At 41.1% G+C, this 27,657-nt stretch overlaps 1 protein-coding gene across 9 annotated transcripts in view; it reads right to left on the minus strand.

Annotated features, from left to right (window-relative positions):
* The window catches only part of SLC44A1 (solute carrier family 44 member 1), a 77,218-nt gene that overhangs the window by 18,433 nt on the left and 31,128 nt on the right, over positions 1 to 27,657 (minus strand). For all 9 annotated transcript variants that reach the window (XM_054177917.1, XM_054177914.1, XM_054177918.1 and 6 more), the window contains 6 exons: positions 19,008 to 19,101; positions 14,932 to 15,101; positions 13,156 to 13,245; positions 11,033 to 11,160; positions 9,946 to 10,132; positions 3,667 to 3,832 (listed from right to left, as the gene is read on the minus strand). In XM_054177917.1, the coding sequence (XP_054033892.1) occupies positions 3,667 to 3,832; positions 9,946 to 10,132; positions 11,033 to 11,160; positions 13,156 to 13,245; positions 14,932 to 15,101; positions 19,008 to 19,101 (835 nt within the window). The remainder of the gene's footprint in view (positions 1 to 3,666; positions 3,833 to 9,945; positions 10,133 to 11,032; positions 11,161 to 13,155; positions 13,246 to 14,931; positions 15,102 to 19,007; positions 19,102 to 27,657) is intronic.

A 27,657-nucleotide genomic window follows, 5' to 3' on the forward strand; every position in this document is an offset into this window, starting at 1 on the left:
TATACTGTTTGGAAATTATTCTGAGAACATCTGAAACAAAACTACTTCACTAGATCCTGAATAATAATGTGGTGGGCGTTTAGTTTAGTTGTTTATTTATTCAGGAATCACAGAATGACAGGGGTTGGAAGGGACTGCTGGAGATCACCTAGTCCTGCCAAAACAGGATCACCCAGGGCAGACTACACATGAACATGTCCAGGTGGGTTTTGAAAGTCTATAGCTAAGGAAACTCTGCAACCTCTCTGGGCAGCCTGTTCCAGTGCTCCACCATCCTCACAGTAAAGTTTTTCCTCATGTTGAGGAGGAACTTCCTGGGTTCCACTTCGTATCCATTGCCCCTCATCCTATTACTGGGCACCAGTGAAGAGACTGGCCCCTTTATCTTGACACCTGTCCTTCAGGTATTTGTAAACATTAGTAAGATTCCCCTCTCAGTCTTCTCTTTTTCAGACTAAACAGTCCCAGATCTCTCAGCCTTTCCTTGTAAGACAGATGTTCCAGTCCCTTAATCACCCTTGTAGCCTCTGTTGGCCTTTCTAGTATTTCGCTATCCCTCCTGAACTGGGGAGCCCAGAATGGGCTACAATACTCCCGATGTGGTCTCACTATAGCAGAGCAGAAGGAGAGGAGAATCTCCATAGACCTGCTGGACACACTCTTCATAATGCACCCCAGGATACTGCTGGTCCTCTTAGACACAAATGCACATTGCTGTCCCTTAGACAACTTATTGTCCACCAGGATTCCAAGGTCCTTCTCCATGGAGCTGTTTACCAGCAGGTCAGTCCCTGACTGTACTGGTGCATGGTGCTGTTCCTCCCCAGGTGCAGGACTCTACACTTGTCCTTGTTGAACTTGTGATAGTTTCAGGTTATGCCTTTAAGAAAATATAGCTGCAAATTCTCTAGCTGAATAGTTGGGTGTAAAAAGGAAAACAAGAAAGATAATTCTAAATTAATTTCATTTGTCAGATGAGAGATGTACCATAGCAATATCTCTCACATTCTTTTCTCATTCCATTCACTCTGTCTTCTGTCTTTCTGCTGGCATGCATGCTGCTGTTCTGGACAGAGCGACCCCTTATCTACAGCCTTGAAATAAGCAATACTAACTTCTTAACAACGCTTTGAGCTAACTAAAAATCCCTTTAACATCTTGCCTTTTCTCTTTTCTTCTAATTAACCAGAGGGAAAAGAGAGGGGGAAGCTTGCCAGGCAACCCGAGGGGGACCCCTCCTGCCCAAGGAGGATTTTTGCGCTGTTTGCTTTTTGTAAATACTTGTGTAACATTGTAAATACTGTATAGTTTTGTACATATTCATTGCATTCCATTATTGCTTGTAAAATATAGCTTCATTTGCTTCCCAGACTGCGCTCAGCCAAGCTTTTGTTGATGTGTGTGGGTTAAACCATCACAGAACCTCATTAAGTTCCCCTTTGCACAGCTCTCTGCTCTGTCCAGGTCTCACTGAATGGCAGTGCAGCCTTCTGGTGTGTCAGACAATCCTCCCATTGTGGTACCACCATCAGACCTTCTGAGGGCACACTCTATCCCCACATCCAGACCCTCTCTGATGATCACAGGATGTTAGGTGTTGGAAGGGACCTCTAGAGATCATCCAGTCCAACCCCCCTGCCAGAGCAGGACCATAGAGTCTAGCACAGGTCACACAGGAATGCATCCAGATGGGCCTCAAAAGTCTCCAGAGAAGGAGCCTCTACAACCCCTCTGGGGAGCCTGTTCCAGTGCTCCATGACCCTCACAGTGAAGAAGTTCCTCCTCATGTTGAGGTGGAACCTCCTGTGCTGTAGTTTATATCCATCACCCCTTGTCCTATCACAGGGTTCAACTGAGCAGAGCCTGTTCCCTCCCTCTTGACACCTAGACCTCAGATATTTATAAAAATTTCTTAAATCCCCTCTCAGTCTTCTCCAGACTAAAAAGCCCCAGGGCTCTCAGCCTCTCCTCATAGGGCACACGCTCCAGTCCTTTAACCATCCTGGTAGCTCACTGTTGGACTCAGGATCTTGAGTAGATCCCTGTCCCTCTTGAACTGGGGAGCCCAAAACTGGATGCAACGTTGATTCCAGGTGTGATGCTGAACAAGACTGGACCCAGTACTGACCCCTGGGGAACACCACTAGCTACAGGTCTCCAACTGTTGATTAGCCAGTCAACTCTTCAAATCCACACTTTCTGAGCTCACCTAGGAGAATATTATGGGAGACAGTGCCAAAAACCTTGCTAAAGTCAAGGTAGACAACATCCACTGCTCTCCCTGCATCTACCCATTCAGTCAGACCATCACAGAATGCTATCAGATTAGTCAAATGTGATTTCCCATGACAGCAACGCCTGATAACCTTCTTTACTTTCAAGTGATTAGTGATGACCTCCATAATGAGCTGCTCCATCACCCTTCCAGCGATGGAAGTGAATGTGACTGGTCTGTAGCTGCCTAGGTCTTCCTTGTCCTTTTTGAAGACTGATGTTACACTGGCTTTCCTCTAGTCCTCAGGCACCTCTCTCATTCTCCATGACCTTTGAAAAATGATGGAGTGGTAGAGCAACAACATCAGCCAGTTCCCTCAGCACCTGTGGGTGCCGCCCATCAGGGCCCATGGATTTGTGCATGTTCAGTTTATCCAAATGATCTCTAATCCAATCCTCATCAACCATTGCAGAGTCTTCCTTCCTCCGTGCTTTCTCTCTTAGTTCCAGGGTCATGAACTACCAGATCTAGGCTGACATGTGAAGAAGCTTCATTAAACTATACTTCTACAAAATAAGCATTAATGTACTTGCTTCTTCTCCTTATCAAAAATACTGACATAGTTCTGCTCTTTATACCATAGTACTGTATTTCAGATCACCATTAATTCTCACTGCCACTTTATTTCTAACAGAGACTGAGATTTAGATGGCTAAACAAGAACTTTAATCTTCACTTAAAGAATATTTTAAGCAATCTTAATTTCAGAAGTTTTCAAATACTGGAGACTACACTTGAGATTCTGACATCTTTCTTAGCTCTGTGAAGCAAAATTTTGGTTGGTAAAACCATTGCTTAATAATTAATATTGCCTTCTTGAACAGCTAGCAGACACACGCAGAATAGCTAAAGTATGCCCCGATTCACAGTTTAGTACACAGTGATAAAATATGGAGCTTTAACACACATACATTTTGAATCACTTCTTATTTGTACATGATATTGTAAGAACCTATATGTAAGCTATGACTCTAATAAGACCTTAAGCAATCTTATGTAAAAAAAAAAAGCACTGCAAATAATTTAAAGGGCACTGTCTTGCAGTTAATATAACCAATTGCTTTCATATTTTTTTAAATCCTTGTAGAGGTTATCAGTATCAATTATTAGCATTCCAGGTCATCCTGCTTTGCAAGCAGCCATTCGTGTCTATATAATGTGCACAGGTTACAAAACAAACAATACGTGAAGTCCTAAATGTAAAGAATACATCTATAACCAGCAAAACATATCATTTTAGGACTTGACACGATCTAAAAGAGTCAATACAATTCAACTGCTCTCCAGTTTTCAGGATGAAAGCAAGTATTCTCCCGCAAAGCTCTGTACCTCATTATTTCTGCTACTTCCATTCTGGCCTACTCACAACAGTAGAGCTAAGTTGTCCTTACCTTGTAAAATAGTATGTCACAACAGCCCCTGCTACTGTCATCTGCTGACAGGCTAAGATAAACTCGCTGATCCAGATGAGTCCCACTACATGGTACCACCACATGTATTTCAAAGGACCTACCATCCGAAATTCAACAAATCCCTCTTCATTTGGGACAGGACTACCTAGAAGTAAATGAGGATAAAACAAGGAAATGCTGCTTACATCACCTCAGAAAGAAGGAAGCATGGTATAAGTAGTTCATAACTGTCTACAGCAGAACCCCTCTAGTTTCTAATGATAGTTCAAAACATCATAATTAGGAAGGTTGTTCCCAAGTAAGATTCATGTTTGAGACAATGAGTACAATCGCATTTCAAAAAGCACTGGGAAAAAAAACCAACACCATTTTCTCAGCATACTCAAAATCACACAACACTTCTTTTAATTTAAGCCACATGGTTAAGATTTGCAAAATTAACCACCACCAAGTAGCAAAAATTCTTATAATTAAACACAACAGTATCTTGCCTTCAGTCATTCTTCATTTCAGTGTGTTGTTCTGTTATTATTCATATGATAAGAATCAAGGTAAAACTAGTAGCTCCTTACATTTAGATAGCAAAATTAACTGCTTCTGTTTTCCTTGTACTAAGTCTTTGTGCATGTATTTGAACAATATTTGTAGCTTTAAAGTTATTCACAGATATAAAGAGCAGCTTCAGAGAGTCTAAACATCACAGAATTACAGAAATGTTCAGGTTGGAGAAGACCTTTGGGATCACCAAATCCAACCAATAACCCTACTCTACAAGGGTCAACCCTAAACCATATCCCCACGCACCACTTCCAAACGACCTTTAAACATATCCAGGGTTGGTGACTCAACCACCTCCCTGGGCAGCACATTCCAACATCTGAACACTCTTTCCGTGACAATTTTTTTCCTCATGTCAAGTCTAAACCTACCCAGTCACAACTTGAGGCTATTACCTATTTTCTATCACTGACTACCTGTGAGAAGAGACCAGCACCAGCCTCCTTACAATGTCCTTTCAGGTAGTTGTACAGAGCAATGAGGGCTCCATTCAGCCTTCTCTTTTTCAAACTAAACAGCCACAGCTCCCTCAGTTGCTCTTCAAAAGACTTATTCTCCAAGCCCCTCACCAGCTTCATTGCCCTCCTCTGCACTCACTCCAGCTCCTCAACATCTGCACTGAGGTGCTCAAAACTGGACACAATACTCAAGGTGTGGCCTCACCAGAGCTGAGTACAAGGGGATAATCACCTCTCTACTCCTGCTGGACACAGCATTTCTGATACAGGCCAGGATGCCATTGGCTTTCTTGGCCACCTGGGCACACTGCTTGCTCATATTCAGCTGCCTGTCAATTAGAACCCCCAGCTCCCTTTCTGCCAGACAGCTTTCCAGCCACACTTCTCCAAGCCTGTAGCGTTGCTTGGGGTTGTTGTGACCCAAGTGCAGGACCTGGCATTTGGCCTTGTTGAAGCTCATCCTCTAAACGCTGGCCCATGGATCCAGTCTATACAAGTCTTTCTGTAGAGCCTCCCTGTCCTCATGAAGATCAACACTCCCACCTCACTTGGTGTCATCTGCAAACTTACTGATGGCCCACTCTATGTTTTCATCAAGGTCATCAATAAAGATGTTGAAGAGAAGTGGTCCCACTACTGAGCCCTGAGGAACACCACTTGTGACTGGCTGCCAGCTGGATTTGACACCATTGACCACCACTCTCTGGGCCTGTTCACCCAGCCAGTGCTTTATTCAGCAGAGCTTGTGCTCATCCAAGCCATGAGCAGCCAGTTTGTCCATGAGAATTCTGTGGCAAACACTGTCAAAGGCTTTTCAAAAGTCTAGGCAGACAATATCCAGCCTTTCCCTCATCCAACAGCTCATCTTGTCATAGGAGGAGATCAGGTTGATCAGGCAGGACCTGCCCTTCATAAACCCATGCTGACTGGGCCTGATCCCCTGGTCGTTCTCTGCATGGTGTGTAATGCTGCTTGAGATGACCTGCTCCATGGCCTTCCCTGCTACCAAGGTCAGACTGACAGGTCTATAGTCTCCTGGATCCTCCTTTCTTGTAGATGGGTGTTACATTTGCTACTCTCCAGTCCACTGGGACCTCCCCAGTCAGACAGGACTTCAGGTAAATGATGGATAGTGGCTTGGCAAGCACATCTGCCAATTCCTTCAACACCTTTGGGAGTAGCTGATCCAGCCCCATTGAGCTGCATGTGTCTAAGTGGCATAGCAGATCACTGACCACTTCCTCATGTATAGTGATGACCTCATTGTGATTCCCCTCCCTGACTGCTAGTTCATGAGGCTGGGTGTCCAGGGAACTGCTGGATCCAGTGCAAAAGACTGAGGCAAAGCAGGCATTGAGCACCTCAGCCTTCTCCTCATCCTTAGTCATTATGTTTCCCCCTGCATCCAATAAAGGATGAAGATTTTCTCCAGTCCTCCTTTTGTTGTTAATGAATTTATAGAAACACCTTCCCCACTGACTTGTTTTTTGGCACACAGGGACTGCCTGCTCACGAGCCTTTAAGATTTCCATCTTGAAGTATGTCCAGCCTTCCTGGACTCCTACGTCCTTCAGGGTGGCCTCCCAAGGGACTTTGTCAATCCTGAACAGACCAAAGTTTGCCCTATGGAAATTCAAGGTGTCAGTTTTACTAACCCCTCTCTTTGTTTCCCCAAGGATAGAGAACTCAATCACCTGCATGAGTTCTGCTCTTTATACTAAAAGTTCTTCTCTGTTCACAAGAAGCAGGTCCATGAGGGCACCTTCCCTAGTTGGCTTCCTCACCAGCTGTGTTAGGAAGTTATCCTCCACACACTCCAGGAACCTGCAGAACTGTTCTCTCCCTGCTATACTGTATTCCCAGCAGACATTCAAGAAGTTGAAGTCTCCCATGAGAACAAGGGGTAGCAATTGTGAAACATCTACCAACTGCTTCTAAAAAATTTCATCTACCTCTTGAATTTCATCAACCTCTTTAGATTTCACACATTCAGGAAGGTATTGACTCTTTGCCTAATCTGAACCGTAATACAGAAAAGACCTCTAAGATCATAGAGTTCAATTGCCAACCTGACACTACCATGGCCGTTAAACCATCTCCTGAAGTGCCATGTCTACATATTTTTTAACACCTCCAGGGACAGTGACTCCACCACCTCCCTGGGCAGCCTTGTTCCAATGCCCAACCATTCTTGCAGGAAACTAATTTTTCCTAATATCCCATCTAAACCTCCCTGGTGAGCCTTGAGACCATTTCCTCTCATCCTATCACTTGAAACTAGGGAGAAAAGATCAACACCTACCTCACGACAACCTCCTTTCACGTGGTTGTAGAGAGTAAGATGGTCTCCCCTCAACCTCCTTTTCTCAAGGCTGAACAACCCAGGTTCCCACAGACAATTCACCAGCTTTGCTGCACCTTAATATCCTTCTTGTAGTGAGGGGCCCAAAACTGAACACAGATTTAGCGGTGTGGCTTAACCTCTAATCAGGGACTCCTGCTGGCCATGCTATTCTTGGTACAGGCCAGGATGCTATATGCCTTCTTGGCCACCTGAGTACACTGCAGGCTCGTGTTCAGCCAGCTCTTGAGCAACACCCACAGGTCCATTTCTGACGGACAGCTTTGCAGCCACTCTGCCCCAATCCTGTAGCACTGCATGGGGCTGTTGTGACACAAGTGCAGGACCTGACACTTGACCTTGTTGTGCTTAATAGAATTAGCCTCAACACCCTGATCCAGCCTGTCTAGATTCCTCTGTAGAGCCTTCCTACCCTCAAACAGATCAACACTTCTACTCAGTTTGGTGTTGCCTGCAAAGTTACTGAGGGTTCATTCAATTTCCTCATCTAGATCATTGATAAAAATGTTAAACAAAACTGGTGCCAGTGCTGAGCCCTAAAGAACACCATTTGTGACCTGCTACCAACTGGGTTTAAGTCCATGAACCCCCACTCTTTGGGCTCAGCCAGTTTTTTACCCAGCAAAGCATCCAACCATCCAAGCAGTGAGCAGCCAGTTTCTCCAGGAGGATGCTGTGGGGGACTATGTCAAATGCTTTACTGAAGTCCAGGTAAACAACATCCACAGCTTTCTCCTCATGCACTAAGTGGGTCACCTTGTGGCAGAAGGAGATCAAATTTGTGAAGCAGGACCTGACCTCACCGCCTGGTTGTCCTGCACAGATGCATAATAGCACTCCAGATCTGCTCCATGACCTTCCCTGGCATTGAGGTCAAACTGCCTCCCAAGGGACACTATCCACCAATCTCCAACACAGGCCAAAGTGATTGCTCTGCTGAAATCACTCTTTACTCTTCTAACAACCGAGAACTCTATCATTTCATGATTGCTGTGCCCAAGACAGCCCCCAACCACCCATAAGTCCTTCTCTGTTCACCAACAGCATGTCCAGTGGGGCGCCTTCCCTAGCTGGTTCCTCAGCAGGTGTGTTGGGAAGTTATCCCTCACACACTCTAGGAACCTCTGAGACTGCTCCCTCTCTTCAGTGCTGTATTTCCAGCAAAAGTGAGGCAAGTTGAAGTACACCACAAGAACAAGGGTCAGCAATCATGAGACCTCTGCCAGATGCTTCAAGAATATTTTATCTATCTCTTCATCCTGGTTGGATGGTCCATAACAGATCACCATATATTAAGACTGACAGCAAATAGAATCATGGCAGAACTCTCCTCAGCTAAGCCGCTAAGCATTATTTCAGTATATTAATCCACATTGAGATATTTCATCCTATAAAAGTGTTATGTGAACAGCTGATGAAATCCAGTGAAGTACCAAATTAACATCATGTGTATAAAACACCTATCTCAAAAAGCACTGTTTGGACTAAGCACTGCAACACTGTCTCCACCTTCTTAGCTATGCTTTTACACTTATATAAACAATATTATTTGCTTGTGACTAAAATGAACTATTGAAATAATTTTGGGTTTAGTGAACAAGCTCTTTCTAAGTGTAGGTGTCTTCTCACACACAGTTATCCTTGTTCTGGATTTAAAAGATCTGGCCCTATTCACACAAAGATTTTGTTTAACTGGTATCGGTGAAAATACAAGAGTGCATATAAAGCTGAAAGCACTTCAAAAACCCCAAAGCATTTTAAAAGCTAGAAGTCTTTGCAGAATCAAGGCCAACTGAAGAGTTCTGTTAGTAAAATAAAGAATCAGCCTGCTACAATAAAGTATCGGTTCTGCTACAAATTTTGTTTCTGGGCAGTGGTCTTTAACCATGAAGCGTGTGACTGAGACTTATTCACAGAAGTGAACATTTTCTGCACATAGAGTATGGAATAAAAACTGAAAATTTCAATGAGAACAGGAACATACAAATTCTATTACATCAACCTCTTGCTAAGAGTCCAGGCTATGTGAAATACTTATTCTGTATTATCCTGAAATAGCCCTGTGACCTGAAACACAGCTACACTTAGATCAGCAGTGAACAACAAGTTTCAAAATTCTAAGGTTTTCATAATGATTATGTTCCTACTGAATACAGTTTCCTATAGCACAACAGAGATATATTGATTTTTTTAAAAGCAGTTGCTGTGTTTCTTTGCTAAAGTAACTATGATATGGACCTACAGGATCAACTAACTCTAGAAGGTATTGTCAGACCCTGAATACAAACAAAGCTCTCATCTTCTGTTCTCTTGGGAGGCAGAAGTTGAGACTACATTGGCTGCTGTCAGAATACAGTGTACAAACAGCACAACATGCTCACTAATCAGGTTGGAAAATTGGGCACCTAAGTTACGAACACTGAAAACTAACTCCAGTGTATTTACATTTTGGGAAATAGTAATTGTATGCAACAACCCTTTCATTACTAGGCCTTCATCTATCTGAGTGCTGGCCACAGTACACTAATTTTTAAGATTAGCTGCAAGATTAGGCTGGTTTTAACCTGTTTGTGTAAAATTGGAGTGAATTACTCAAAAAATGTTACAGCAGTCTTATTAACGGAGCCTTGTGGCTTGCAGCATAGCAATTTGCATCAAATAAAAAAGCCAGCCTAAAGCACAAAGTAAAATACTGTAATGCGGACTCAAACACAACTTCCTTCAAACAAGTGTTTTGAAGGCACTAAAGCAGACCAGAACAGAAGCACCGTATGGGGGATTTTTTTCCTAAAGGCTGCCACATGTTTTTAACTAACTCTGCCTGAAAACATAAGAAAATGGAGTGGAATTTATTTAAAGAAAACAACTGGTAGCTCTTACCTGTAGTACCAAGAAAAAGCAGTACTGTGATCCAGTAAGTCCAGAAGAGGACAAGCACAAAGAATGTCCAAAATGGCTGGAAGACTAGCAGTGGCAGGTGAATAAAGACCTTGCCGGCCACATGGAACAAGGCAATGGTGAGAGCTACTCGCTTGCGCATAATTAACATGATCAAGAACAAGATAACCTGGAGAGAGGAATTTCACAATCACATTTGAAAGCACTGAAAAACAAGCAACCTGTTATTTTGCAGAGGTAGGATATTAAAAACTTACCAAATGGACACATTCTCTATCTACAAGATGACGAGAGCTAATTGTAAAACCTCTGTAAATTTCTTCTGGTGATAAACAACTTTCAAAAATATACTTTTTGTGAATTCCAGTCTCATGTATTTGGAATCATCAGAAGTCTCAGGCTGATGAAAGCAGACCAGATTCTATCCTCAATTACATTTTACAAACCAATCAGAATGATTTAACAAAGAGCACTATTGCACATTTATATTTGATTATGGTGTGGTAGTCGTTATCCTGTGAATTAGTTAAACATTGTCAATTGTTAGGAGTAAAGTCAGTGACTTGGAAAAGAACAGCAAAGCCTAAAGGAGATAAAACTGTTTCAGTAACTACCGTTAGTATTTCAGTTCACAACGAACTGAATGGAAGAAGTTTGGGAACAACCAATTTCAGAAGTAGTAGTCTGAGGACTTTTCAAATAGGCTTAAAATGACTACCTCTGAACTGGAAACCTCAGGGGAGGAAAACAAAAAATCATGAAGTGAAATTGTAGGAGTCCAATATTGTGTCCATTCTTGGAAGAATGTGGACATTTCACGGAAGTTTCACAGTTCAGGGTTAGGAACTGTATCCTGACTCAAAACCAGGTAGTAGAAAACAATGCCTGGAAGCTAAAAAACACCAAAAACCCAATAAACAAACAAAAACCCCCAAACACTGTAACGGGGCTTGTGGTAGAAATAAACTTCTCAAAGACGTCTGCAATATAAACCTTTGACTTGAGTAAAAATGTAGAGATCACCAGGCAGCCATAACAAGAACATAACACAGTCATTAGAAAAGTGTACCGTGAAGACTGTAGCTGAAATGGCATAGACCAGGAGAGCCTGCAGATTGTCTTTGGCTATTTGAGTCTCAACGACACCAACAGATACTCGTTGCTTCGCATACAGCCACCACAGGACTCCTGTACCACCTATGTTTTAGAAAGAGAGGAAAAAAAAGGAGATAAAAAAAAGATGATGAAAGATGCTGTTTCTCTGTGACACAGTTATGCTACCTAGTATCAGAGAAATTAAACTGTTTATTCTTTTTATGTCCAGCCTGATAGAGAATACTGAATGGCACTGATGCTTAACCTAGCAGGAACTTCAGAGAAGTGTTTCATTTGCTTCTGCAGCCCTCTTGTGACGTGGATATACTCTTTTCACAGTCTCACCCCACTATGACCAGCTCCTTTGTGTTTTAGGGTGAAGTCCATGAAAGGAGTAGTGCATGGGGAGCCTGAACAACAAACATCACAGCTCCCTTTAGACAGGAAATAGACGAATATAAAGAAGAATGAAGAATTACCTGGTAGGATGTATTTGCATAAGGTAGGGAGGTAAGAATTTAGGCCAGAGAACAGAGAGGGACCATTGTATTAGGTTACAAAATAACAAGAGGAACAAAACAAGGAGCCTCCAAGTCCTGGGAAGGCTAACCAAGGAGAGAAGTAATAGCCATGTGGCTGAAAACAGCACATGTTGATGACCATCCATCAGACAATGTCTTTTGGACATTGGAAAAAGCATCAGTGAAAGGCACAGAAGGCAAATTAAGGTACTTTCTTCTATCCCCTGTGTCAAGAGTCCTAGCCTTACAGCCAGAGTATCATTTTCCTGTTCTAGCTATCTTTCCAAGGTAACACTTCTCATAACTACAGGAATCTAGTCCCTTGGGGAAAGAACCTCTTCCATTTGACACTTTCTTTTTTTTTTTTTAAAAAAACCCTCTTTTGAATATCCTTCTCTGTTCTGTTGTTATTTCTGAATCAGCCACACAAACTTATCTAGAGATCACAAGTCTTTGCTAAAGGTACTAAAATGGAGGATGCTCTTCTGGCATCTCCTAAACAAACAGTGAATACAGAGTAAGCAGTATGTCTCATGTATGACACGCTCCTATGCACTCTGCATAACGGATGCAGTCTTTTAGAACATAGTAACACATGGCAGTAAGATAAATCATTCAAATCTGTCACTCAGTCTAGCTGCTCACCTTTTAAAGAGACAAAAAAAAAAAAAAAAAAAATCTATTTTTTCCTTTTCTGTGGTCCTGACACCAGTGATCCTGAAAAAAAAACAGTTAGTCTGCTGATTTCTTCCATCCCTTGTGATCAGAATTACATTGCCAGTACTTCCTAATTTAATTACTCTTTTTTTGTTCCTTCCCGACAGTCATCTGCTCATACATTTTGGCTTAGCTACCGATACCAATAATAGAAAACTTTAGTTTTACAAATGTAAAGGTCAATGTGGAAAAGTTAAGGCTATTTTCATGCAAGCTGTATAATTCTGGATGAGATGATCTCTGGCCATTCTCAAGACGGCACAGCTAGCTGCATTTTATACATGGACAGAGGTCATATGGAAATACAAGGATTTAGAAATGCTGGAAAAGCATTTACGTTCTCTCCTTAAGAACAGGTCACAGATACACCTACAGAGCTCCTCAGAGGACTGAAGATGATGATCAGCATTTCAGGGTTGCATGCACAAATCTTAATCCTGAGGTGCCCCAAAGCTGCTTAAATAACAACTGCCCTTTGATTCCACAATGCTTGGGTAGAGCCACCAGACACACCCAGCCTAGCTGCCTTGCTAACGTGTTTGGAAGGCCAGTTAAGAAGCAAGCAATGCATAGGGCCGTGTGACAAGTGCTGTAAGGAACATCTTGTATTGCCTATGTGGACCTGAGTGGGCTACACCAACAGGAAGCTTGTCAGCCAAGCAGCTGTGCAGCAAGCCTCTAAGAAGCAATCTGCCCTCTGGGAGAGGACTGCAATTACAAAGGTTGTATGGCATTTTTGACATATGCAAGGGACTGAAAGAAAAGCTGAAGGAAAATGCATGGTCCAAGATATGTGCAGTGTGTAGCTGGCATGAACACAAGGAGCACAAAGATTAGAACTGTGTATTCAGAAACTTACCAAGTGATCCCAGAATGACAAGAATTGTTAAAATCCAGACAAGTACTCTTGAAATGTACCTGATTATAACCATCAGAATCATGGATAGCACTGCAAAAGAAAACAAATAAAATAAGCAGAGCAATTATTTCAAGTAGAAGTAGCCTTCCTCATTCTCCCACTGCAATAAGGTAACTGCTTTCCAAGAGAATTTTTTAGACAAAGATTTCTTTTCTGAGGCTTACAAACTAACTGCACAGACAGTTAATTAGGCACCTCTACAACGTCTGCTTTGATACTGTTGACTAAAACAAAGAGAGTATAAATACATTTACATGGTACATTAAATACAAGACACAATGTGTGCATACAGACAGGGATGTATTTAGACAATGACAAAACAGACAGCAGGATATGAAAGTACTCCAGAGTCTGGTAACATAAGCACACCTTCTGAAGACCAGAGTAGAATTTGTACTCAAACATGCTTGTCAAACAAGTGCAGATAATGTGATGCCTGTGTATTGCAAAATGTCATGTCAGTAAGAAGTAAAAAAATTAAGACTTAATTCTCGAATTATTTAACAAGCTTTGTTCATTTAGTTCCACTGCCATTCAGGACCTGCCTGTTGAAAAAGTCCTCTACGATCGCCACCAGCTAAGATCTAGTGAGTGGTGTAAAATCACGTGCATATTTTTGCACATATGTATTTGTGTACAGTAGTTAAACCCACTGAAACATGGCTTTCTGAAGTACACAATGTCAGCTATTGTTTAAATATCAAGTCTGTTAACAGTGAAGGTATGAGGAAGACTGTTAAAATTAACTGTATGCAAAATTCTGTATTTGAACTTCTTATTATAACTGAGCTCTGCTAATCTGCTAAGCTAGCCACTAGCTTTCAGAAAAATAAAGGCAGACTCAAAAGTAAAAGCTTTCTTTATCTGGTACAATTTTGCAGTGTTTCTAAACACACACTGCTCAGACACACAGCTAGTATCTGAAGGCTCCCATTTCAGTATTTCAGATTTTATACGTCATAGGAGTACACCAGACTCATTAGGAAAGTAATTTCTGTGTGTGAGCAGCGCTCCACTTTACTCCACAGACTTTGTTAAAACAGCACTTCATTCTAGTGCAATTTATTACCATAGGACAGAGCCATCTCACAACTGTACATACAATTCAGCACCTCTATACTGCTAGGAATTCTCAGCTCTTCAGGCAAGACTAAGATTTTCAAAGACCTGCAGTTTTTAATTTTGGGGGCAAGGGAAGGAGGAGGTAACATACAATACCACAAACGGGAACCCAAGTTTTTTTTCATTTTCCCTCTGAAAGTTCTCATATACCTGCACAAGTATGTTAAATGACACAAACTAAACCCTCCAAATTCTAGAAGAGTGTGCTGTTGCACATTACTTATAAAGGGTTTATTTGGACTTGGGTTAGCAGAAGATGGTATTAGAAATGAGAAAGGAAAATACTATCATAAAAGTTAGAAGAATGGGGATGTTCTGTTAACCACACCAAAAATAACATTGGCTCATCAACAGCCACATGTCCTCAATCACATAATTAGTGGAAGGGGGGGGGGGGAAAGGAATGCATTTGTATATTGCTTCTGAGCAATTCACCCAGATGTCAAATAAAATTTTGAAAGAGCAGAACTCTGAACCATTTTATAAGGGCTTATTGCTATCATACATATTTTTTTGCTCATATTTGGGTTAGAGGGTGTTAACAAGCTCCTAATGCAGTACTAAGAAATAGCTAGTAATGAGAAAAACAATTACCTAGTGATAACAAGCAAAGTCCCATTATAATCTCTTTGCTGGTCATAACTCCACTAATCAGCCTGTGTAAGACACTACTGTCACTGACAAAGGTGATCAGGGCCTCTGCGAACTTGGCATAGCAGGAAATGTTCACAGGAGCACAGCGATGGAAGAATGGAATAGGTGCACTGGTGACACAAGAAAAAAAATCAGAAAAAAAAATTACTCCTACTTAATATAAATGTCACATCAACACAGAAATGAAAAGTGAATAGATGCAACCATTCCACCCTCATAACATCACAACCAGAAACCATGTGTTGAATGTACAAGTGCTGCTGGAATGAGGATGATCACAATGGGAAGTGATGCAGTTCTTACAAGTAAGCCTGTAAGGCTGGAGTGCACAGTCCAATAGGAAATTATTATCCTCCCACCCTTAAACAGCAAGGCTCATAAAATATCTGTTTTCCCTTAAACATCTTTCATTCAAGTGTCAAGTGGTGTACCAGCAGCTGAAACAAAGCCTTTCACTCATGTTGGAGTGGAATGCTGGCCCATATTTGCAACAAAAAAAATCCCAGAATGACAATCTCCTTGAAAGCATGCAATTTATGCTAAAAGACATCAGCACTTGTAACTGCTGCCAAGCAAAACAAATGTATTGATTCTTAGTTTTTCCCCATAAGAAACTTACTTTTATAGTAAGGAAGTGCTTACTTCTGTTAACTTTGTTTAAAATTGTGCACTACAAAAACTGTGCACAAAACATGCACATGCCTCTGACGTTTCATCACTCCTGAACTGTTTTGGAAGCATCCTCCTCAAAAATACTGACACTAGGCTTAAAACTTTGCAGAATGCTCAGCAGAACATGCTATCATGTCCATCAGAGGAAGATACAAGGGAGCAAAAAGTTGACTTTAAAAGTGCATAATTTTGTTTTTCAAATGTTTCTCATTAAGTAGCTCAGAAACGTATGTCAGATTGTAAAGTGGCCTATTACATCTTTTGATCAGTCTTCCCAGTTACACTTCAGACACGTGTTCCTTCCTACAATTTAATCCAATGAAAGAAATGTCTTTCACATTATCAGTCTTTTCTTCTAACCACTGTATTTCTTTCACTCTGCCCAATTTTCCTTACTTAAAAGATTTCAGCAGACTGCGGCAGCAATGCATATCATCTTTTGTGGTTTCCCCATTTCTGCAATGACCTAAAACTCAGCAATTTTCTGTACTCCATAACTGTGTGTTAAGCCCATGCCTTTCCAAATTTCTGTCATTTTATACATGTAGTGAGCAAACCAGATGCCTCAGGCATGTTCCTTCTATGCACCATTTTTTTGGTGAAAAAAAAATTAATGTACTGAAAAACATTAGTGTGTAATTACTCTGTACAGACTTTGGGAGAAATATTAGTCACTTGTCATACCTAGGTAATTAGTGGCATCTAGGTTTTTGTTTGAAGTGATTGAACATTGAGATTAGACACTTCTAAATTTACTGTGCTGAGTAGGTAAATGCATCTGGAGATGCTCATATTGATGGTCTACTTTTGGGTAGTGAGGAAGACAGCAATTAAGCACAGCAAAGTAACTGTGAATTAGTCAGAGTTGTTGAAAACCAAATTAAGCCCATAATGATGGCTGCCCTATTTAAAAGGCAGCCCAAGTATCCCCTCAGCCTCTTACAACATAGACTGTTTTGGAATATGCAGCATACTGGAATAGACTGGAATCTGAGTAGTTTATTTAACTGTTAACTGGTCCAACTTTGTAGAAAACCTAGAGCATCTAGAAGTTGTGAGTATCAGCAACAAAGCTCAAATTCTGAGCTGGCAGTAGGCTAAGGACTGCTGCTCCTGCATCCAGACATGAAAGTATCTGTTTTGAAAAGAGGAACTAATGGGATTAAAATACCATTCCAAAATATGTACCAACAGAGGAGAACATGAGTTTTGTGTACCGGATTGTATTACTCATCTAACATCCCTTAGGCAATTTCACTACACATTCCAAATTACCTGTTTTCACATGCAATAATTAATTTCTATCTTTGTTGTCATTGATAAAAAAATTAGTTAGTGGTTCCTACAAGGTTTCATGAGTAAATGTGACTCCTGAGAAGCCACCTTTTCAGAAATGCTGCTGTTTCAGTGGGTCTCACTGCAGGAGCAGGTAAGGTAAGGTGTCCTCTTTAATTAAAAAAAAACAATTAAAAAAAAAATACAGTAACAGATATATTCTGTGTCCTGTGACATTTAATATGGCTTCTTGATTATAACTTGGTGTATTACATACTACAATGGAATTAAAAGTTTCTGAGAAGAAAAGGATGCTTAATCATGAGTACAGTTCCAGTCAGCAGACGATGGAGTTAAAAATTGTATTTTTAAAGCATTATTCCAATAAAGTCAAGAGATCTGATTGTTCAATTAGTAAATTTCACAGGACTGCTTTTTCCTCTTACTACTGCAGCCTGTTGTGTGTGGATCTTGGCTCAAATGTCACTGCTGTTGCCTGCTTTTGGATCTCTATAGAGGGCAGCCCCTTGGCACAACTCCGCACAGCTGGTTGATAGATAAATGCTGCAGAGAAAACCTGGATAGGTTTTCCTCTGGAACCCTCTAAACAGCAAAATTATGCTCTACTGAGGCTGAGATATACTAGGCATGGATTTTGAAAGAAATATGTATCACTGGCTGCATTGCTAGACTGCATTGCTGTGTCTAAGCTGGACATAATGCCTTGAAGCTGAAGGATCAGAGTCCACTGAAATGTGAAGCCTCAGCTCAAGTGTATGAAAAAGCCTGGTCATCAAACAGAAAATATCAAGGGACAATCCTCACAGCATAAGCTACCTCCATCCCTTGGGCCTAATGGGAATCAGTTCATACCTCTGACAGATGAAGTCTGAGAACATGCATGTTAGGTAAGTTCTCCCTGAACGCCTCAGTCTACAGGATTTAGGACTTTCATTTCTTTGTCTCCACAGGATTCCATTTCCTTTCCACATTACAACAACTTACTCAAATAATTTAACTATAAAAATCTGAAAACCAGAGTGGTTTGCAGATACAGTATTGCCCCTGTTTTGTCTCAAGACAGCAAGTTCAGACTTTTCAATCTCAGAAATACTCAAACATATTGTACATTTTATTAATACCAAATTTTTTTTTTAAATTTAAAAAAGGGAAATACTCCACCCACACCATAGCTTTTCAGAATTAACTCTTGAGGTAGTTGGGGCAAGCGGTTTTCTTATTAAGCCATGTTCATTCAGACTGAATGACATAAAAGTCAATATAGTTTTGTCAAAAATGAAGACTGACAAGCGTTTTTAGTATGCAAGGTGGCACCGAAGTTCTAATTTGGTTGTGTATTACAGCTGTAACAGCTGGTTAGCTGCATGGAGTATTCATCTGCTGTGGAGAAAACTTTTTAAAAAATGTTAATATTCCAGCTGCTCCTTATTGTCACTAACATATAATAAAACTGTTACTGGAGAGGCTACAATGAAAACAAGAGAGACTTAAACCAGGGTTTAAGAGCTTGATCAATCTTCCCAATTACACTTCAGACAGAGAGGGGTTTTTTTCGCTACTTGACCATCCTTGCATCAGTCATTTTAGGACTGAAAGAATAGAAAATGAAGCAATTTGCTAAACTGCTGAAGTAAAGTATAAGAAGTGAATACTGCAGAGAGCTGCATCTCAATATAGCCTTCTTTTTCCCCCCCAAGGAACCAAAGTGCTCCTCCAAAATGCTCCATAACTGTTTCTGATCTGCATTGCTGACAGGCAGATGGCTATAGGGTGAAAGACAGCGAAACAGCTAATACTCAGCAGCGTCAGTTAGAGAAGATACAACAGAACTTGAAGATACTAGCTCAATATTCTCAGTAATACATCCAGGGATACTTTGCATTTTTCTTTAAGAGTTGCTTTTACCATCTTAAAAACATGTGGCAATAATGCACTAAAACATCCACCTGTAAGACACAACAAATCAGTCCTACATGTTTTCCAGAGAACTGTCATGAACAAAAGTTTCTGCTCCCTCCACCCCCAGTCAGACAAGATGTTAATATTACCTCTCTGGAACAGGGTATTTAGGACACAACTTGGCAGCCCTTGGGTCTGTGGTGTATTCTGATGGTGTTAGTTCATAGCTACAGAGAGTGGATCCTGTTGAGAGGGAAGAAAAAAAAAAGATTGGACAAAAATTAGCAACCAAATATTCCGATTCTTTGAAAACGGTATTAAGACTGCAGCTTCTCATGTTATTACCACGAAATTATGCTACAGTTCCTGCATGGAACAGTGAATTAAGCCCATCATAGGCTTCAGGCTAACAGAATTAAACTCACCATCCAGCTTTAGGCCTTCCAACATTTGTGTATTTGAGTGGGAAAAGTAAATTCACAATGCAATATAAAGGAGAAGGACAAAAAGAATTTTGAAGTAATTCTCCCTTGCAACTTCACCATGCTTTTGCTTCATTTTTAGTGCATGAATATTGCATAGGAAAACATTACTGAAAGAAAACATTCAAATGTTTTTTCTTTTTATTTAAATTTTTTTTTCCTGTTTTTTAAAATACAGCCAGTCTATAGACTCCAGGGAGAGGAACAAAGGAACCTAACTGATGATGTCAGAAATTTGGCTGAAAACTAGCACAAGCTCTGCACTAGATGTCCAAAACTTCTAACAAAGTTGAAAATTCTCCATAAACAAATTGGTTTGGCACAATAAAGAGCAAGTTGCCTACAACAAAACTCAACATAATTCAAGGTTTCCTTAGTCCCTGACACTTGCATAATAGATGTACATTACCTAGACAGACCTCTTTTCATTTGTCTATATTCAAGACATTGACATCCAAGTCAATGCTTCTAGCACTGCAGCAACTGCCAAATCAGATTGGAGCAGCAGTCTCTCAAAAAATGCAGGAAAAAGGTGAAAACGCCTCTAACAGTACAAGCTGCCTATCCAGAGAGGAGATTTTCCCAGCATTGTTTCCTATAAGGTTGATTTCACTCCCCAGTGCAAAGTCTCTGAATACACAGCCTTTAGTGTCCTTTTTCCCCCCTACATTATAAAGCACAGACATCTTGACCATCCTTATAAACATTCTAATTTTTCCATTGTGAAAGTCTCCCCTCCAGAAGTAGAAGTTTGTGGGAAAGTTCTACAAAATGGATAACCTGGATAATACATACACACTTCTGCCCAAATTAACCCCTGACTTCTAACAAATAGCTTTATCTTGGCCCACGTGACACCAGAGTTATTACTTGTAGAAGTCGCACAGAATATTATTTGCAGAAATTTTGTTTTCCTGTGCCACACTGCTACCTCTGAAAAGTGATCTATTTACAGACTCAAAAAAGACAGAGAGCCACTGGCAGGTTATCCCATGCAGTCTCTGGAAAACTACATAAAACCCACTTCTATGAATTTGTCTTTTGGGAGCAGGTCATAGAAGAAAGTTAGATTTCTGCAAAGAGAAGGTACAGGTAAAACATCCTATTTGAAGACTAGCCCACCAGATTACTACTGCCTGAGTTAGCAAGACCTGTAAAAGTTTAAAGAAGAAGTCAAATCACCTACCTTGCTGTGACAATTAGTTTGCCAGAGACAGTACTATTATTCCTAAATTATTATCACTTGTAAATTGTGAATAGAATTTAGAGAACAAATATTTTAAAATAAATAATTTAAGTAATACATCCCTTCCTTCCTACAGCCATGCCCCTATTTCTTCTGGAGAAAGGGGAACAACATCAAACTGTCCTACAGGGACTGGCTTTGGGATCCCAGTACGTTGTAACCTTGTAGAAAAGTATTTCAGAACTATGCACTGCAACAGTTGCTGGGCTACTGGTGAGCACGAAGGGTTTACTGGTCCTGCAAGGGCCGTATTTGGTCCTTTCACCTACAAAGAGGTACTCTGGAGACACAACACTGCTTCTGTTCCATGTTGCTGAAGATGAATGTTCTGTTTCACGATGACATCATGCCAGATCAAAATGAAAGTGCTGGCCAGAGCAAAGTATCACGGGGCTTGAAGTTGTAACATGAGAGGCTTCTTATTTCCCATTGCTGATTTCAGTTTCCTGTTTTCAGGTGTTGGTCTTTCCTGCTGGGCTGATTGTGGGCTTGGCAGGTAGGAGAGTTGTTTTCTCACAGCCTTCTGCTGCTGCTTCTGCTTTTTCTGTGCTAAGGTAATTGTGCATCATAGTATCTCATTAAAATCCTTATTTCAACCCAGGAGATAGTTTTTTTTGGCGTTACTTGTTTTCCTGTTTGGGGGAGGGGGGCTTATGGCAGTGGACTGTGTTAATGCAGGACACCTAACCCTAGGAACAACGGGCAGCATTTACTTTAAAAGCCTTCTTTCTGGTTTGGCTAGTCTTGGATTAGTTAAGAAGCTGAAGAGTTCTGGCATTCCTAAAACAAGCTACATTTAATACAAATTATGTAAAGGTAGTGTAGAAAGCCAAGACAAAGGTGGGGGATCAAACTCTTCAAAGATTCTTTCCAGCTCCGATGATGAATTGTCAAAGGTCTTGTGCACTCAGAGGATGTAGTACACAGAATAAGACATAATCTGCTTTCCACAGCAGTAAGTAAATACAAAGTTCCAAACTACTTTTAGAGACCAGAGCTTTCCTTCCAGCATTCACTGTGGTGTAAACAAACACACAAACCCGCTGCTACATCAACATCAGTATCAGAGATTACAAGATGAGAAATCACAGGACTTCCTAAATCATCCACTAAGAGGACCAGCCTACACAGAACACCATTGACATTTAGTACCATCTGAAAGAATGACAGTGGTGTGAAGTACTTCAGGGGCTCTCGATCCCATTCTGAGCTGCCCAGCAGTGCTTACCCATCTATCAACATTGTTAATTGGAACTAAAATGAGGACTTTCAGGTCTGAAAATATTCATATTCAGAGTCAGGGATTTATGCAGAAAATAACAGAACTATGCAGATACTTGGGATAGCATCAGTATCAGGAATAGAACAGTCTACTTAGGCGTGTTCTGCTTAAGTCAGGCATGGCTCCAAGCAGCTCCATAAAATCACAGAGTAACTCAAGTTGGAAGCGACCCATAAGGATCATCAAGTTGAATTCTCTGCTCCTCATGGGACTGCATGAAAAACAAACCACATAACCAGGGGCACCCAAATACCCCTTTTTGCAGACGCATAGCACAGACAGAGAGACTACAAACCACTGTTTCGATCAGGTAATTTATGATCTTCCATGTATGGTCTCACAGTTCTGAGTCTGACTGACACTACACATATATTGTGCACACTATATATGACATTAACTGACTTCTATAAGACTGTATGATGAAGCAAAGACTACAGTTTAAAACCTCAACATTTTATTCCAAGTATTTTGTCTCCTCAAGCAACATCCTGTTAGTCCATCAGTATTGTAATTCCTCTAACACAACAACCAAATTCCAGCTAATCACAGATACAGAGAATCATTCAAATGCTATCAGGAGTGAGATTGTTTAAATCACAACTACTGGCCTCTCTACTTTCAGCCCAGTGGTAATTCCTCTTGGATTCTGGGTATTTTACGAGTATCACCAAATAAAATATAGCTAATGCTGTGAATACATGATTCAGAGATTATTATATTTGACCAACCCATACAATACAAGCTAGAGGTACTGATAGCTGCATGTTGGCAAGAGGTGGAGATCACTGGTTTTCAGGAAGGACAAGGCTCCTATACTCTAATAAAAGATGGCATTCTTCACATTTTTCTACTTTTTTCACCCCAGAGCTTGCCTCAGATCTATCTGTTGAACATCTATCATTCCAAAACTGTCAATGTCAATCATGTTGCCAGCCCAAAGTTTCAGACGATGGGGCAACTTGGTACACCAGCAATAATCACGTATTATGTTGGCATATTACAGACTAGCAACATGGCACAGAAAAGTGGAAGCTTAAGACACTGACTCATGTATCTGTAGGGAATTCTTCTGCAAAATGCACAGCCCAAAAACCACAGAACAGGCAGGATGCCAAGCACTATTCCACAGAAAGTGGTAAATTGCTATCCATGTTTGACTTCTGCCAGTAGGAGAACAAATGCTGCATGACCTCAGAAAAAGAGTGCCTATGGGGAGTAATAAGAAGACCCTCTATTCACAAACTCCTGCCAAGTAGGTTCAGGCCATCATGAAAAGTAACACATGGACACTGACCAGACTTCCTTCATTATTTGTCTGCTATGTTTGCCAAAGATAATTATACCCTGTCCATAACTACAGGAAATAATTCTACTCAGGACGTAAGCACTGAGAATGCATAAAGTTTAGGCTGGTATAAATTTCCTATTTGCCTGCAAGTTTTTTTAGAATAAAAAAATTCCAGAAGCAGACACATTCACATTTGATGCTTCATCTTGGAATGAAGTAGCATTTGGCTGTGCACAGATTAGCACCAGAGCTGGAAACGAGTGAGAAAACAAGACTTCCACCAATGTGAAGCAGCAATCAACGTGGAAGCAACAGTCAATGTGGAAGCATCAGAAGACTGCACAAACACAGCTGAACAGGGCACTTACGCCTTTTGCAAATGGTGCAGGAACAGAGCCAGAAGGCCTAACAAGGATACAGCTGAACATATGCAAACCTAATAATAGTAGTAAGATAGGCATTAATCTAATTTCTGGGCCCTGGTAGAGCCTAGAAAAATAGCAATGCTTTGAGATGGGCAAGAAGGCACAGGACAGTCCATTTAGCAGTCAGGACTTCTTATTAATATGATAGATTTGCTCTTACTGAAGAAAGCAAGGTTCATTCTCTAGACCTATCCACTGGTGCCTTCCAGAAGCAGAGTGTGTGTTTTAAAGGAAGGAAAATAAGGATTGTATGTATCTGAACTTATAGCTGTTGCAGAGAGACATACCATTACCTCTCTAAAAAACTGACTACCAGAAGGCAGGAGAAATTACAGATTGCTTTTATAAATGTAGGACTGAAGTGAAAGCAAGTATCCTCCAGTGCTCCCAAGAAAAAACACACACAAACCCCCATTGCTCAGAGCTTTAAAAGTCACCAGAAGTGAAGACCACAAAAAGAACTATTGAGATAGCTAAGCACAACTGCTGTTACAACCAACTGTACATTAAACCAAAATAAATTTAGAAATCCTAGCCAGAATTCATTTTCATGTAACTTAGGTTGTAATTAAGAAGCCCAGAGTATGCTCTCCTCTATCCCCCCTTCTAACAAACAGTACAGAAAGTTGAGAGAAGTACTAATTTAGCAATTCCTCCACTCATGTTTATTCCAGTGCCAAACAAAAGCAGCTATTCCAGAATCTAATTAAAAATCCATCTAGTCCAGTAGCAGATGTTTCCCCTACTGTAGGTCCCCACCACTTACATAGCTCAAGCATACACTTGAGTACTAACCATCTATTAAAACATCCAAACACTGTAATTCTAACAGTTTATCATTTGGCATCTAAAAATATCCTCATGGCAGTACATTTTGTAAATAGTAACTAGTGTGGGGAAAAAATAATCTGTCTCTGATGTCTAATAATTTAACTTTTTTACCTCTAGTCTCACATTACTCAGGTTATGAGATCAAGACATACATTTCTTAACCTTCTCTAAGCTATTTCTTCTTTTAATGTCTTTATTCTTCCTGACAGTTTTCTCTTTTCCAGGCAGAAGAATCATTTGGTTTTTACCTATGACTATCCTTGTTTCCCTTCTCAGTATGTGTGTACACTGTGAATACACAGATGTTTTCTTGTGTGTGTGTGTGCGCAAGTGTTAAAATAGCTAAGAAAATACTTTGTCAAGGAAGGATCAAAGCATAGCTTTTACAATGCCAATGGAATGTGAGTTTACAGAAAATACAGTCCCTATTTTTCTCTTTTCACAAGTGACAAACATTACACTTTCAGACCAATGCTATGCTGTCATCTAATCCTCTCGCTATCCTCAGTAGCTTCACAATCTTTCCCAACTAACAATAACCGTGGTGGAGTCACCATCACTGGAGGTGTTCAGGAGGAGACTTGATAGGGTGCTTGGCTGCATGGTTTAGTTGATTAGGTGGTGTTGGATGATAGGTTGGACACGATCTTGAAGGTCTCTTCCAACCTGGTTTATTCCAGTCTATTCTATTCTATTCTAATTCTATTCTATTCTAAATAAAATGCTATGTTCACAGCAATGGTTGTTTCTCATCCCTTCATTCTGCAGGCACTCTTCTCCATTCAACATTGTATTCCACTGCAACTAAAATCAGTTGTTACTTGTTTGAGGTTTATTTTTTCCATGGAATTCTAAATAATTCAATAGCTGCAACAAGATTTATTACCTTACTGTTCCTCCCCATTTCCAAATGGTGTATCAATACAATCCATAACACACACACAAATGACTGGATGATTCCATGTGAAGCCACTTTCTGTTGTGACAATGAATTCATTCTGACTAGAGAATCCATTTTCAACGTAAGGGAAGCCTGATGCTCTGTTCTGGTAACAAGGTAGACTAGCAGTGCACAACTCCACAGCTCAAACCCAGTCAAAGCGTACATTTATTCCAGTCATTCAAAAAATTACACTCAACACACACAGGTTCCTAAAACCTGTGTAAAAACCATGGGCAAATGATTACATTTTAACCAGCACATTTTGACTATGAAGTATGTGGTGGCGGGGGGAACCGGAGCACCAGGAAGACATCAGAAGCTGTTTACAGTGCAGTTGCTCTAAGGAAAGTATGTCTCAGTTCAACATAGTTTGCTCTAAACAAGACTCATGCCCGTGATCGAGAGCAAGTGAAACACAAAAATCCCTGCGGGTTGATACATGGTGAGCTTAATGGAGATAATACAATGTGCACAGGTTCCATACAGCCCAATAAACCCAACTATCCTTCTCTTTCATCTGGCTGGGGGCAGGGTCCCCTGACTGGAATCACTTGCATCATGTGAGAATGCCTTGAAGGTCCCTTCAGGAGAATCAGAAGCAGCATTAGTTCTTCCGCACTTTCTGGGTGATTTTCCACTGGGAATTGGGGCAGCACTCCTCAGGAGAGAATTGCCTTTTAATTCATAGACTCACTTAGCTAGGACTGAAGAGAGCTTTCCATCTCACTTCCTCCTCATATCCTCGTGGCCATGTAAGTAAAGCCACAGGGTGCACCATGGTGTGTACCTCCCAGATTCTCTCCTTAGACAGGGAAGCACCTGCTCCTAATAGCTGAAACACAGGACTGTACAGGTGGGGAATAGGACACGGTCTTTTTGAGTTTATGGACCTCCCCAAACAGTTCCTTCACAGCAGAAACACACAGAGGCCCACACAGAGGTAGCAACAACTCCTTTGCATTGCTGGAGCTGGTCAAGGACAAATTTCATCCATTTGTCCTTGACCATCTTTCAAGGCCAGATATGAAGACCAAGTGACTACCTATGGTTCTTCCTATTGTTCACTTGATGATCCTGATTCATCCTCATCCTTTGCCTTGTATGTTTCTTTTTTCTTACAGGGGTGACTGATACTGGCACAGGCTGTTTCTCTGGGGCAGCTGCCATGCCTGCTGTTGGGGTCTGAGTAGCCATGGTGCCTCATGGCCAGCCTGTAGGTCCAGAGACTCTCTCCTGCCCCCAAGCACTCTGAACAGTCCTGAGAAGGGCTCAATAGGTATGGGACAGGCTCCAGCACATTGCAGTGATTTCTGTATCTTGGGAACTTCTGGGCTGACAACAGACTTTTTCCAAATATTTCACGTTTGCCAGGATTTTGTGCTTGCCGAGGGGTGAAATTCCCAGAAATCAGGGGTGACTACCAGCCCATACTCTTCTATACTCCCTGTCACTCATAATTATCCAGCCTCAGGGCAGATCTCCAGGTGGTATTCTTGGAATAGACTGCATCCCTCTGGACAAGACCTGGCCCTCTGGTCTGGACAAGACCTGGCTGGGTGAGATTACATCTAAACCAAGTGGCTAGCAGAGCAACCACATCATAACATTCCAGTAACCAGCACAGCGACAAAATAGCTTTAAGCCATTTCCCTGAGGTGATAAGCACCAGCAGAAAGAGCGCATCAGGTACAAGTGCATAACATAACCAGGGCTGGGCCCTAGCACATCAGCCCCAGCTGCCCCCAGAAAGCAAATGCATCAACATGGCAAACATACTACAAGAAAAAAAAAAGTATATGAAATTCTGTTAACAAGCCTTAACTGAATCTTCTTGTTATATCACTTCTCATTATCTCAACCCTTTCACGCTGCACATTGGGGTGCCAAAGTAACACTTCCCTGTTTTAGCCCAGTCTGTTCTAAACAAGACTCTGGACCATGAAACACACAAAAATCCCTGTAGGTTGAGATAAGGAGAGTTTAATGGAACCAACACAATGTACAATTACGTTCATTATTTCACAGAAAAGCAAAAGCAGGAGCACCAGCAGAAGCCAGTCATAAAACAATCACCCCACCCACCACACCTGTGGCCAGCCCAGCAGAAAAGACCAACATACTCAAACTGGAAAAAAAGGAAGCAGCAACCGAGAACAGGAAGTTTCTCATGTTACAGCTACAAGCCTCAAGATATCTTGCTCCAGTCAGCAGTTTTGTTTTAGAACTGGCGCGATGTCCCCATGGTATTGAATACTCATCAGCAGATTCAACTGGCTAAACCCACGCCAAATTACCATGAATA

This window comes from Dryobates pubescens, chromosome Z, assembly GCF_014839835.1.
Source record: "Dryobates pubescens isolate bDryPub1 chromosome Z, bDryPub1.pri, whole genome shotgun sequence".
NCBI lineage: Eukaryota > Metazoa > Chordata > Aves > Piciformes > Picidae > Dryobates > Dryobates pubescens.